We start from the raw sequence: 12675 nt of genomic DNA, 5'->3' as shown, positions 1-12675 counted from the left end.
ATACAAGCGGCCGAAATGAGTTTCCTGCAACGTGTGGCGGGGTTCTCCCTTAGAGATAGGGTGAGAAGCTCTGTCATCCGGGAATAACTCAAAGTAAAGCCGCTGCTCCTCCACATCGAGAGGAGCCAAATGAGGTGGTTCGGGCATCTGGTCAGGATGCCACCCGAACGCCTCCCTAGGGAGGTGCTTAGGGCACGTCCAACCGGTAGGAGGCCACGGGGAAGACCCAAGGCAAGTTGGGAAGACTATGTTTAACGGCTGGTCTGGGAACGCCTCGGGATCCCCCGGGAAGAGCTAGACGAAGTGGCTGGGGAGAGGGAAGACTGGGCTTCCCTGCTTAGGCTGCTGCCCCCGCGACCCGACCTCGGATAAGCGAAAGAAGATGGATGGATGGATGTGAAACACCCAAAGATTAGCAGCCCTAATATATATATATATATATATATACATATATATATATATATATATATATATATATATATATATATATATATATATATATATATATATATATATATATATATATATATATATATATATATATATTATATATATTTTAGCCATAGAGGAAGAAAATACATTTGTTATTATTATTATTTCTATTAGGAATAAACAAAGTGCGTCATCGCTCAAAGCGCCAACAGCGAGTGGATCTCATTTTCATATTCCCGTCTGCAGCACAAAGTTATGTCAAATACGTTTCAACATCCTCGCCATCGCCCCCCTCCTGCTGTGCTGGTGCGTGCTAGCTTCTGCTAGCGCGTGTTGCGGGATGACCTCTGCCCAAAACCTGGTTCTCCCTCCTGTGTTGCCATGGCGACCAGATCCACCTGAAATCTCAAGAGAAGACGAACGCTGCAGGGGAAAATGTTTAAAAAAAAAAAAAAAAAGAAGAAAAAAAACAACCCCACCAGAACCATATTCATATTTAATTGTATTAATTTATCTTTTATCACTGTTAATTCCTTTTGAGTCTGACCATGGATTGAATACGAAGTAGGAATTCTTCATTGTACGGTATAGTTCGGTTGGTAGAGCGGCCGTGCCAGCAACTTGATGGTTGCAGGTTCGATTCCCGCTTCCGCCATCCTAGTCACTGTCGTTGTGTCCTCGGGCAAGACACTTTACCCACCTGCTCCCGGTGCCACCCACACTGGTTTAAATGTAACTTAGATATTGGGTTTCACTATGTAAAGCGCTTTGAGTCACTAGAGAAAAGCGCTATATAAATATAATTCACTTCACTTCACAACCCAAAACTGGTGAATTTGGCACATTTTGTAAAAGGTAAATAAAAAAAAAATATAATGATTTGCAAATCCTTTTCAACTTATCCATCCATCCTTCCATTTTCTACCGTTTATTCCCTTTGGGGTCGTAGGGGGCGCTAGTGCCTATCTCAGCTACAGTCGGGCGGAAGGCGTTGTACACCCTGGACAAGTCGCCACCTCATCGCAGGGCCAACACAGATAGACAGACCACATTCACATTCATATGTATATATGTATATATGTGTATATGTATATATGTTTATACTGTATATATATGTATATATATATATATATATACAAACTCCGTTTCCATATGAGTTGGGAAATTGTGTTAGATGTAAATATAAACGGAATACAATGATTTGCAAATCCTTCTCAACCCATATTCAATTGAATGCACTACAAAGACAAGATTTTTGATGTTCAAACTCATGCACTTTAATTTTTCGGCAAATAATAATTAACTTAAAATTTCATGGCTGTAACATGTGCCAAAGTAGTTGGGAAAGGGCATGTTCACCACTGTGTTACATCACCTTTTCTTTTAACAACACTCAATAAACGTTTGGGAACTGAGGAAACTAATTGTTGAAGCTCTGAAAGTGGAATACTCTCCCATTCTTGCTTGATGTACAGCTTGAGTTGTTTAACAGTCCGAGGTCTTGTTGGCGTATTTTACGTTTCATAATGCGCCGCACATTTTCGATGGGAGACAGGTTTGGACTGCAGGCGGGCCAGGAAAGTACCCGCAGTCTTTTACTACGGATCCACACTGTTGATGTGTGGCTTGGCATTGTTTTGCTGAAATAAGCAGGGGCGTCCATGATAGCATTGCTTGGATGACAACATATGTTGTTCCAAAACCTGTATGGACCATTTAGCATTAATTAGATGTGTAAGTTACCCATGCCTTGGGCACTAATACACCCCCATACCATCACAGATGCTGGCTTTTGAACTTTGTGCCTATAACAATCTGGGTGGTTATTTTCCTCTTAGTTCCGGAGGACACCACGTCCACAGTTTCTAAATATAATTTGAAATGTGGACTTGTCAGACCACAGAACATTTTTCCACTTTGCATCAGTCCATCTTAGATGAGCTCGGGCCCAGCAAAGCCGGCAGCGTTCCTGGGTGTTGTTGATAAATGGCTTTCGCTTTGCATAGTAGAGTTTTAACTCGCACTTACAGATGTAGCGACCATCTGTAGTTACTGACGGTGGTTTTATGAAGTGTTCCTGAGCCCATATGGCGATATCCTTTACACACTGATGCCGGTTTTTGATGCAGTACCGCATGAGGGCTCAAAAGTCCGTAATATCATCGCTTACGTGGAGTGATTTCTCCAGATTCTCTGAACTTTTTGACGATTTTACAGACCGTAGATGGTAAAATCCCTAAATTCCTTGCAATAGTTCGTTGAGAAATGTTGTTCTAAAACATTTCGGCAATTTACTTACAAATTGGTGAGCCTAACCCCATCCTTGTTTGTGAATTACTTAGCATTTCATGGAAGCTGCTTTTATACCCAATCATGGCACCCACCTGTTCCCAATTAGCCTGCACACCTGTGGGATGTTCCAAATAAGTGTTTGATGAGCATTCCTCAAACTTAATTAGTGTTTATTGCCACATTTCCCAACTTCTTTGTCACGCGTTGCTGGCATCAAATTATAAAGTTAATGATTATTTGCACAAAAAAAAAATGTTTATCAGTTTGAACATCAAATATGTTGTCTTTGTAGCATATTCAACTGAATATGGGTTGAAAATAATTTGCAAATTCCGTTTAAATATACATCTAACACAATTTCCCAACTCATATGGAAACAGGGTTTGTATATGTATACATATATATATATATATATATATATATATATATATATATATATATATATATATATATATATGTTTGTGTATGTAAATATATTTGTATGTATGTAAGTATGTTTGTTATTTTTCCATCCTATATCAAATAAAGCCATGGATGGATTAAATAAGGGTTTAAGAAATAAAAAGAAGAATCCACAGTTAGCACCAATTTTCGCATTTAATCATCATTGATCACAAACTACTGCACACATCAGGTTTGCACTACCTGATGGCCATTTATTTCAGACACACACACACACACACACACACACACACACACACACACACACACACACACTCACACACACACACACACACACAGTTTTCCATCATAGACGCTGCAGAATCAGGCGGCTGAGCACCAGTGTGAATTATTCAGCCCAGCGGAGCAGAAACAAGAGGAGACGCTTTGCTGGGAGATAATTAAATTATTTGCAATAACGCCTCATTATAATTAGATTTGCTGTTCCAAACAAAAGCAATCAATCACACACACACGCACACACTTCACTCCTTTTTTTTTTTTTTTTTTTTTTTTTTCCGTTTTGACGCGGCTCACCGCCAAAAGACCTGGCACGCGTTCTGAACCCCTGACTCCCTGTCCTTTCGCAGGCCGTGCCGGTGCGCCCCCGCTGGGAGTGTCGGCGTGTGCTCGCCGCTGGACGGCCGCTGTGGCTGCAAGGCCAACGTGGAGGGAGGGAGCTGCGGCAGGTACAGTAAAGCCCCGCCCCTGCGTGTCCCTTTCTCGGTTGCCACGGCGACACTGTTGCTAGCATAACGCCAGCACTTTCAAGCTCGTGTGATGAGTGATGGAATAGAAACGGTTCCAGCAAGGCCGTCTCGTGAAGCCGTTTGATTGTAACATTTGACACATGTTTAAGTGTCAAGCGGGTGCTTCATTTTAACATAGCACACACAGGAGGTTGCCTACAGCCACGGCTGTTAATGTGGCTTCTGTAGGCCGCTGCAGAAGCCACTGATTGTTTTTGTGATTGCAAATCCATCCAAAACAATAAACAAATACAAGGCGCACTCAAACGGAATGTAGAACAAACACAAGGCGCACTCGTACGGAGTGGGAAACAAACCTAGGACGCACTGAAACGAAGTGGGGAACAAACACAAGGCGCACTAAAACAGAGTGTGGAACAGACAAGACACACTCAAACAAAATGGGGAACAAACACAAGGCACACTCAAACGGAGTGGGGACCAAACAAAGGACACACTCAAACGGAGTGTGGAACAAACAAAGGACACACTCAAACGGAGTGTGGAACAAACAAAGGACACACTCAAACGGAGAGTGGAACAAACAAGGCACACTTGAACAGAGTGAGAAACAAACACGAGGCGCACTCACAAGGAATGGGGAACAAACACAAGACGCACTCAAACAGAATGGGGAACAAACACAAGGCACACTCATGGAGTGGGAAACAATTCTAAGACGCACTGAAACGAAGTGGGAAACAAACACAAGGCGCACTGAAACGAAGTGGGAAACAAACACAAGGCGCACTCAAACGGAGTGTGGAACAAACAAGGCACACTCAAACAAAATGGGGAACAAACACGAGGCGCACTCAAACGGAGTGCGGACCAAACAAAGGACACACTCAAACGGAGTGCGGACCAAACAAAGAACACACTCAAACGGAGTGCGGAACAAACAAGGCACACTTGAACGGAGTGAGAAACAAACACGAGGCGCACTCAAAAGGAATGGGGAACAAACACAAAGCGCATTCAAGCGGAATGGGGAACAAACACAAGACGCACTCATATAGAGTGGGGAACACACACAAGGCACACTCAAACGGACTGGGAATAAAACAAGGCGCACTTAAACGGAGTGGGGATCAAACAAAGGACATACTTAAACGGAATGAGGAACAAACACAAGCGACACTCGAACGGAATGGGGAACAAACACAAGGCGCACTCAAACGGAATGGGGAACAAACACAAGACACACTCATACGGAGTGGGGAACAAACAAAGGATGCACTCAAATGGAGTGGGGAACAAACACAAGGTGCATTTAGACAGAGTGGGGAACAAACAAAAGATTGCACCCAAAGAAGTGGGGAACAAACACGAGGCGCACTCAAACGGAGTGGGGAACAAACAAAGGATGCACTCAAACGGAGTGGTAAAATCCGCTACACAACAGTACCAACCTGGAGCCAAGTAAGGTAAGTGCTAAACCAGCAGGAATAATGATCACAAAGGGAGCCAAGTGATGGGAATGGTCCTTGGAGCGAAGTGAACCGCTGACATTAACCGACCTATGACCGTCTGCAGACCCTAAAAAAGACTAATTACTGACAAAAGTCAATGAATAAAACCAAGCTGGAGTCGTTACCTTTACTCATCTCAGAGATTCATACCATCCCAAGCTGTCATACGAGTGTAAAAATACGTGCTGAGGGTGAAAATGAGTTTATTGTATAGCGATGGCAGTTTTAAAGCTTTGGATGTAAAAATATTTTTAACACTTGCTGTTAACACGGATGTTCCTTTTAGCTGGGAGCGTCAACTGGGGGATCAACACAATTTGTACGACGTCATCCACTAAGTTAGGTGGCAAAACGTGTGTGTGTGTGTGTGTGTGTGTGTGTGTGTGTGTGTGTGTGTTCTGGCAATGCTTACTTAATGGGGACAATGCTCTGTTTACACTTTTAGGGGACTTCTGACGGTATGGGGACCAAAAAACAGGTCCGTCAAGCAGTGGTCCCCAACCACCGGGCTCGATTGATACCAGGCCGCAGAAGAATTGTTTATCCATTTAAAAAAAAATATATATATATATATATATATATATATATATATTTATTTATTTTTACATTTATTAAATCAACATAAAAAACGCAAAATACACTTACAATTTGTGGACCCAAAAAAAAAGGGAAACCTTTTGAAACGATAGTAAGATCCATTCTGAAGATGCCTAAGTGATTTTTAAGCTTTGGCCCATTTTTAATCTGATCTTTTATTTTTTTTTAAATGGTCCTCAGTATTCCCGAAAATGTGTGTAAATTATGCAAAATTATTCAAATTTGGTCCCCATGAACCATATTAACTCTTTTTCCCCAGGGTCCCCAGTAAGTATGATCACCACATTACTTCATCAATCCAGAGATTTAAAGATGTGTATGAGCTAACTGGGCAGTGGCCATTTTACCTATTTTTTTTAGGCCTCCACAACCTGTAGAAAGGGTGGTCCCCACAAGTTCTGATCAAAAACTTGATCCCCATTCCAAATGACTGTGTGTGTGTGTGTGTGTGTGTGTGTGTGTGTGTGTGTGTGTGTGTGTGTGTGTGTGTGTGTGTGTGTGTGTGTGTGTGTGTGTGTGTGTGTGTGTGTGTGTGTGTGTGTGTGTGTGTGTGTGTGTGTGTGTGTGTGTGTGTGTGTGTGTGTGTGTGTGTGTGTGTGTGTGTGTGTGTGTGTGTGTGTGTGCAGATGCAAGCCAGGCTTTTTCAACCTGCAAGAAATCAACCCGGTGGGCTGCCAGCCGTGTTTCTGCTGGGGCCACTCGCTGGCGTGCTCCTCGTCTGATCTTTTTGTCGCTGTCAACATCACTTCAGATTTCACGGAAGGTAAACCTTCTGGCCGAACATATTTTTTTTTAATGAAGTTTAATGTTTGTGGGGTTTTTTTGGGGTTTTTTTTTTAGGTCTGCAGGCTCCAGTGCAGCATAGCAATCAATGACGGGCTCCTGCTAGGTTAGGCTGCCGGTAATCTACGTACTGGCTACGCTACTTGTAAACTTAATACGAGTGTGCAATATGCTAATGCTAGGCTAGGCCACTGGTAAACTTTGTACTAAATGCTAAGCTAGAATACTTGTAAAATGAATACTAGAGTGTAACAGAGTTTTTACCATGAATTGATTTACGTGGACCCCGATTTAAACAAGTTGAAAAACGTATTCGGGTGTTGCCATTTAGTGGTCAATTGTACGGAATATGTACTGTACTGTGTAATCTACTAATAAAAGTTTCAATCAATCAATTAATCAAACAGGCTAATGTTAGTCTGCGCTACTATTGAACCATTGTGTGAGAGGCTACCCTAGGCTAATGGTAAACCTAGTACTGGTGTGTAAAAGGCTAATGCTAGGCAAGGCTAAGACCGACTTAGATCTGGCGTGTAACAAGCTAAGGCTAGGCTACGCTACTGGTTAACCTAATACTGGTGTGTAACAGGCTAATGCTAGGCTAAGCCACTGGTAGGCTAAGGCTAAGACCGACTTAGACCTAGTGAGTAACAAGCTAATGCTAGGCTAAGCCTCTGGTGAACTTTGCACTAGAGTGTAACAGGATAATGCTAGCCTACAATACTTGTGAACCCGTGTGTTACAGGCTAATGCTAAACGTATTGCTGGTGTGGAGAACGCTAATGCTAGGCCAGGATAAGACCGACTTAGACCGAGTGTGGAACAAGCTAAGGCTAGGCTACACTACTGGTAAACTTAATACTAGTGTGTAACAGGCTAATGCTAGGCTCGGGTTCTGGTGACCTTTGTACTACGCTACTTGTGAACCAGTGTGTTACAGGCTAATGCTAGACTAGTAGTAACGGTTGACCCAGTGAGTGACAGGCTACGCTAGGCTAATGATAAACTTTGTTCTGTTGTGTAAAAGGCTAATGCTAGACTAGACTAAGACCGACTTAGACCTAGTGTGTAACAGGCTCATGCTAGGCTAGGCCTCTGGTAAACTTTGTACTAGAGTGTAACAGGCTAATATTGGCCTACGTTACTTGTGAACCCCTGTGTTACAGGCTAATGCTAAACTTAGTGCTGGTGTGTAAAAAGGCTAATGCTAGGCAAGGTTAAGACCGACTTAGACCTAGTGTGTAACAAGCTAAGGCTAGGCTACGCTACTGGAAAAACTTAAAACTAGTGTGTAACAGGCTAATGCCTCTGGTGAACTTTGTACTAGAGTGTAACATGTTCATGCTAGCCTACACTACCTGTGAACCAGTGTGTTACAGGCTAATGCTAAACTTAGTGCTGGTGTGTAAAAGGCTAATGCTAGGCAAGGTTAAGACCGACTTAGACCTAGTGTGTAACAAGCTAAGGCTAGGCTACACTACTGGAAAAACTTAAAACTAGTGTGTAACAGGCTAATGCCTCTGGTGAACTTTGTACTAGAGTGTAACAGGTTAATGCTAGCCTACACTACTTGTGAACCAGTGTGTTACAGGCTAATGCTAAACTTAGTACTGGTGCGTAAAAGGCTAATGCTAGGCAAGGTTAAGACCGACTTAGTGTGTAACAAGCTAAGGCTAGGCTACGCTACTGGAAAAACTTAAAATTAGTGTGTAACAGGCTAATGCCTCTGGTGAACTTTGTACTAGAGTGTTCCAGGTTAATTCTAGCCTACACTACTTGTGAACCAGTGTGTTACAGGCTATTGTTAGGCAAATAGTAAAGGTTGACCGAGTGTGTAACATATTAATGGAAAACTGCTACTGGTGTGTATCAAGCTAATGCTAGGCTAGGCTACTGGTAAACTTAATACTAGTGTGTAACAGGCTAATGCTAGTCTACGGTACTTGTGAACTCGTGTGTTACAGGCTAATGCTAGGCTGGTAGTCAAAGTTGACCCAGTGTGTAACAGGCTACACTAGGCTAATTGTAAACTTAGTACTGGTATGTAACAGGCTAATGCTAGGCTAAGCTAATGGTAAAGTTAAAACCAGTGTGTAACAGGCTAATGCTAGGCTAAGCTAATGGTAAACTTAATACCAGCGTGTAACAGGCTAATGCTAGGCTAGGCTACTGGTAAACTTAATACTAGTGTGTAACAGGCTAATGCTAGTCTACGGTACTTGTGAACTCTTGTGTTACAGGCTAATGCTAGGCTGGTAGTCAAAGTTGACCCAGTGTGTAACAGGCTACACTAGGCTAATTGTAAACTTAGTACTGGTATGTAACAGGCTAATGCTAGGCTAAGCTAATGGTAAAGTTAAAACCAGTGTGTAACAGGCTAATGCTACGCTAAGCTTATGGTAAACTTAATACCAGCGTGTAACAGGCTAATGCTAGGGTAGGCTCCTGGTAAATGTGTATTGGTATATTATAGGTTAATGCCGAGCTATGCTACTGGTAAACGTAGCCTGGTGGTAGAGGGCTAAGATAGTCTTCTTGTAAACATTGAGATTCTGCCATCTTGTTCTTCATTTGAGCTCAAATAAAAAATGAGTGTTGATCAGCTGCTGTCTACTTTGGTCCAGATCAGGACGGCTGGCTGGGCCAGTTCTCCGGCGGGCGCCATTCCCCCCTGCTGTGGAAGGAGGGTGAGGTGTACTTACTACCTCTCTCTGAAGACGACCTGGGAGTTTACAGAGCCCCCGGTGAGTGTGACAACATTATACATAAGAACATTCATTTAAATAATAGGCTCCAGCATCCCCCGCCACCCCAAAAGAGACAAGCGATAGAAAATGGATAGAAGCAAATTAAATGTATGAAGTTTTTACGTGTTAACCTAATCAGGAAAATATTTACAGAACGTTTTTTAGCTGAAACTAAAATCATTAGGAGAATTTTGAATATTCTCTTATTTATTGATATTCTTACATTTTATTTATATACTTACATTTTATTCAATCAATCAATCAATCAATGTTTACTTATATAGCCCTAAATCATTAGTGTCTCAAAGGGCTGCACAAACCACTACGACATCCTCGGTAGGCCCACATAAGGGCAAGGAAAACTCACACCCAGTGGGACATCGGTGACAATAATGACCCAGTGGGACGTCGGTGACAATGATGACTATGAGAACATGATACTGTGAAAGATCAATCCATAATGGATCCAACACAGTCGCGAGAGTCCAGTCCAAAGCGGATCCAACACAGCAGCGAGAGTCCCGTTCACAGCGGAGCCAGCAGGAAACCATCCCAAGAGGAGGCTGATCAGCAGCGCAGAGATGTCCCCAGCCGATACACAGGCGAGCAGTACATGGCCACCGGATCGGACCGGACTCCCTCCACAAAGGAGAGTGGGACATAGAAGAAAAAGAAAAGAAACGGCAGATCAACTGGTCTGAAAAGGGAGTCTATTTAAAGGCTAGAGCATACAAATGAGTTTTAAGGTGAGACTTAAATGCTTCTACTGAGGTAGCATCTCGAACTGTTACCGGGAGGGCATTCCAGAGTGCTGGAGCCCGAAATGAAAAAGCTCGACAGCCCGCAGACTTTTTTTGGGCTTTGGGGATCACTAATAAGCCGGAGTCCTTTGAACGCAGATTTCTTGCCGGGACATATGGTACAATACAATCGGCAAGATAGGATGGAGCTAGACCGTGTAGTATTTTATACGTAAGTAGTAAAACCTTAAAGTCACATCTTAAGTGCACAGGAAGCCAGTGCAGGTGAGCCAGTACAGGCGTAATGTGATCAAACTTTCTTGTTCTTGTCAAAAGTCTAGCAGCCGCATTTTGTACCAACTGTAATCTTTTAATGCTAGACATGGGGAGACCCGAAAATAATACGTTACAGTAATCGAGGCGAGACGTAACAAACGCATGGATAATGATCTCAGCGTCTTTAGTGGACAGAATGGAGCGAATTTTAGCGATATTGCGGAGATGAAAGAAGGCCGTTTTAGTAACGCTTTTAATGTGTGCCTCAAAGGAGAGAGTTGGGTCGAAGATAATACCCAGATTCTTTACCGTGTCGCCTTGTTTAATTGTTTGGTTGTCAAATGTTAGAGTTGTATTATTAAATAGAGTTCGGTGTCTAGCAGGACCGATAATCAGCATTTCCGTTTTTTTGGCGTTGAGTTGCAAAAAGTTAGTGGACATCCATTGTTTAATTTCATTAAGACACGCCTCCAGCTGACTACAATCCGGCGTGTTGGTCAGCTTTCGGGGCATGTAGAGTTGGGTGTCATCAGCATAACAGTGAAAGCTAACACCGTATTTGCGTATGATGTCACCTAGCGGCAGCATGTAGATGCTGAAGAGTGCAGGGCCAAGGACCGAACCCTGGGGAACTCCACACGTTACCTTAACGTAGTCCGAGGTCACATTGTTATGGGAGACACACTGCATCCTATCAGTAAGATAAGAGTTAAACCAAGACAGGGCTAAGTCTGACATACCAATTCGCGTTTTGATACGTTCTACTAAAATATTATGATCGACAGTATCGAAAGCAGCGCTAAGATCGAGGAGCAGCAACATAGATGACGCATCAGAATCCATCGTTAGCAATAGATCATTAGTCATTTTTGCGAGGGCTGTCTCTGTCGAGTGATTTGCCCTGAAACCGGATTGAAAGGTTTCACATAGATTGTTAGACGCTAAGTGTTCATTTAACTGCTCCGCAACAATTTTTTCGAGGATTTTTGAAATAAAGGGAAGGTGAGACACCGGTCGGTAGTTTACCATGAGGTCAGGATCGAGGTTAGGTCTTCTAAGAAGAGGATGAATAACCGCTTTTTTGAATGCTAGGGGAACAGTGCCCGAGGAAAGTGATAAGTTTATAATATTTAGCACTGATGGACCTAATAATACAAAGAGCTCCTTGATCAGTTTCCCAGGAAGAGGGTCAAGTAAACATGTTGTTTGTTTTATTCCATTTACACGTTGTAACAATTCCTCTAATGTTATTTCCTCAAAACGAGAGAAACTATTTTGGAGGGCAGTATCCGCCGTATATACAATCGTGTCAGTGTTAATAGAACCCCGTTGTAGCTGGGACGCATTGTCTTTAATCTCCTTTCTAATGACTTCAATTTTCTTACTAAAGAATTGCATAAAGTCATCAGCTGAGTGGGTGGAGCTACTGGAAGGAGTCCCTTGTTGGGTTAGCGATGCTACCGTACTAAACAAAAATTTAGGATCGTTTTTATTACGGTGGATGAGATTTGAGTAATAATTAGCTTTAGCTAAGGTAAGCATGCGTTTATAAGTTATTAAACCATCACTAAATGCTTGATGGTGCACCTCAAGTTTAGTCGTGCGCCATTTGCGTTCCAGCTTTCTGCATAATAATTTCTGAGCTCTAGTTTTTTCTGTAATCCACGGGGTGCGCTTTTTTGGAGCCTTTTTTAACTTTAGCGGTGCTACGTTATCAATGGTTTCGCGCAGGGCGTCGTTAAAGTTGTTAGTGAGGTTATCAATAGAGCCCACATACTTTGGGAATGGTGCCATTACCGACGGCAGTAGGTCAGCAAGAGTTGTCGTTGTGGCCGTATTAATGTTGCGGCTGCTATAGCAGTTATTATTATTATTAGTTTGACGAACATGCGTCTGAACCTCGAATTTTATAAGGTAATGATCGGACAATACTTTAGTATACGGGAGTATCGTAACTTTGGAAGCGGTGATACCCCTGACAAGCACTAGGTCTATCGTATTACTGTTGCGATGCGTGGGTTCATTTATTATTTGTGTGAGACCACAGCTATCAATTATAGTCTGGAGCGCTACGCACGGTGGGTCCGATGGGGTATTCATATGGATATTAAAGTCCCCCATTATGATTATATTATCGGCGTGTGTC

General features: G+C 42.6%; 1 protein-coding gene across 1 annotated transcript in view; it reads left to right on the top strand.

Moving 5' to 3' along the window:
• The window catches only part of LOC133557151 (laminin subunit gamma-3-like), a 182285-nt gene that overhangs the window by 46079 nt on the left and 123531 nt on the right, over positions 1-12675 (top strand). Inside the window, exons 5-7 of the mRNA XM_061907396.1 lie at positions 3756-3854; positions 6610-6746; positions 9391-9510. Coding sequence (XP_061763380.1) covers positions 3756-3854; positions 6610-6746; positions 9391-9510 — 356 coding nt within the window. The remainder of the gene's footprint in view (positions 1-3755; positions 3855-6609; positions 6747-9390; positions 9511-12675) is intronic.

This window comes from Nerophis ophidion, linkage group LG08 (assembly GCF_033978795.1).
Source record: "Nerophis ophidion isolate RoL-2023_Sa linkage group LG08, RoL_Noph_v1.0, whole genome shotgun sequence".
Classification (NCBI taxonomy): domain Eukaryota; kingdom Metazoa; phylum Chordata; class Actinopteri; order Syngnathiformes; family Syngnathidae; genus Nerophis; species Nerophis ophidion.
The sequence above is the reverse complement of the archived record's forward strand: the minus strand, read 5'-3'. Positions and strand labels throughout refer to the sequence as shown.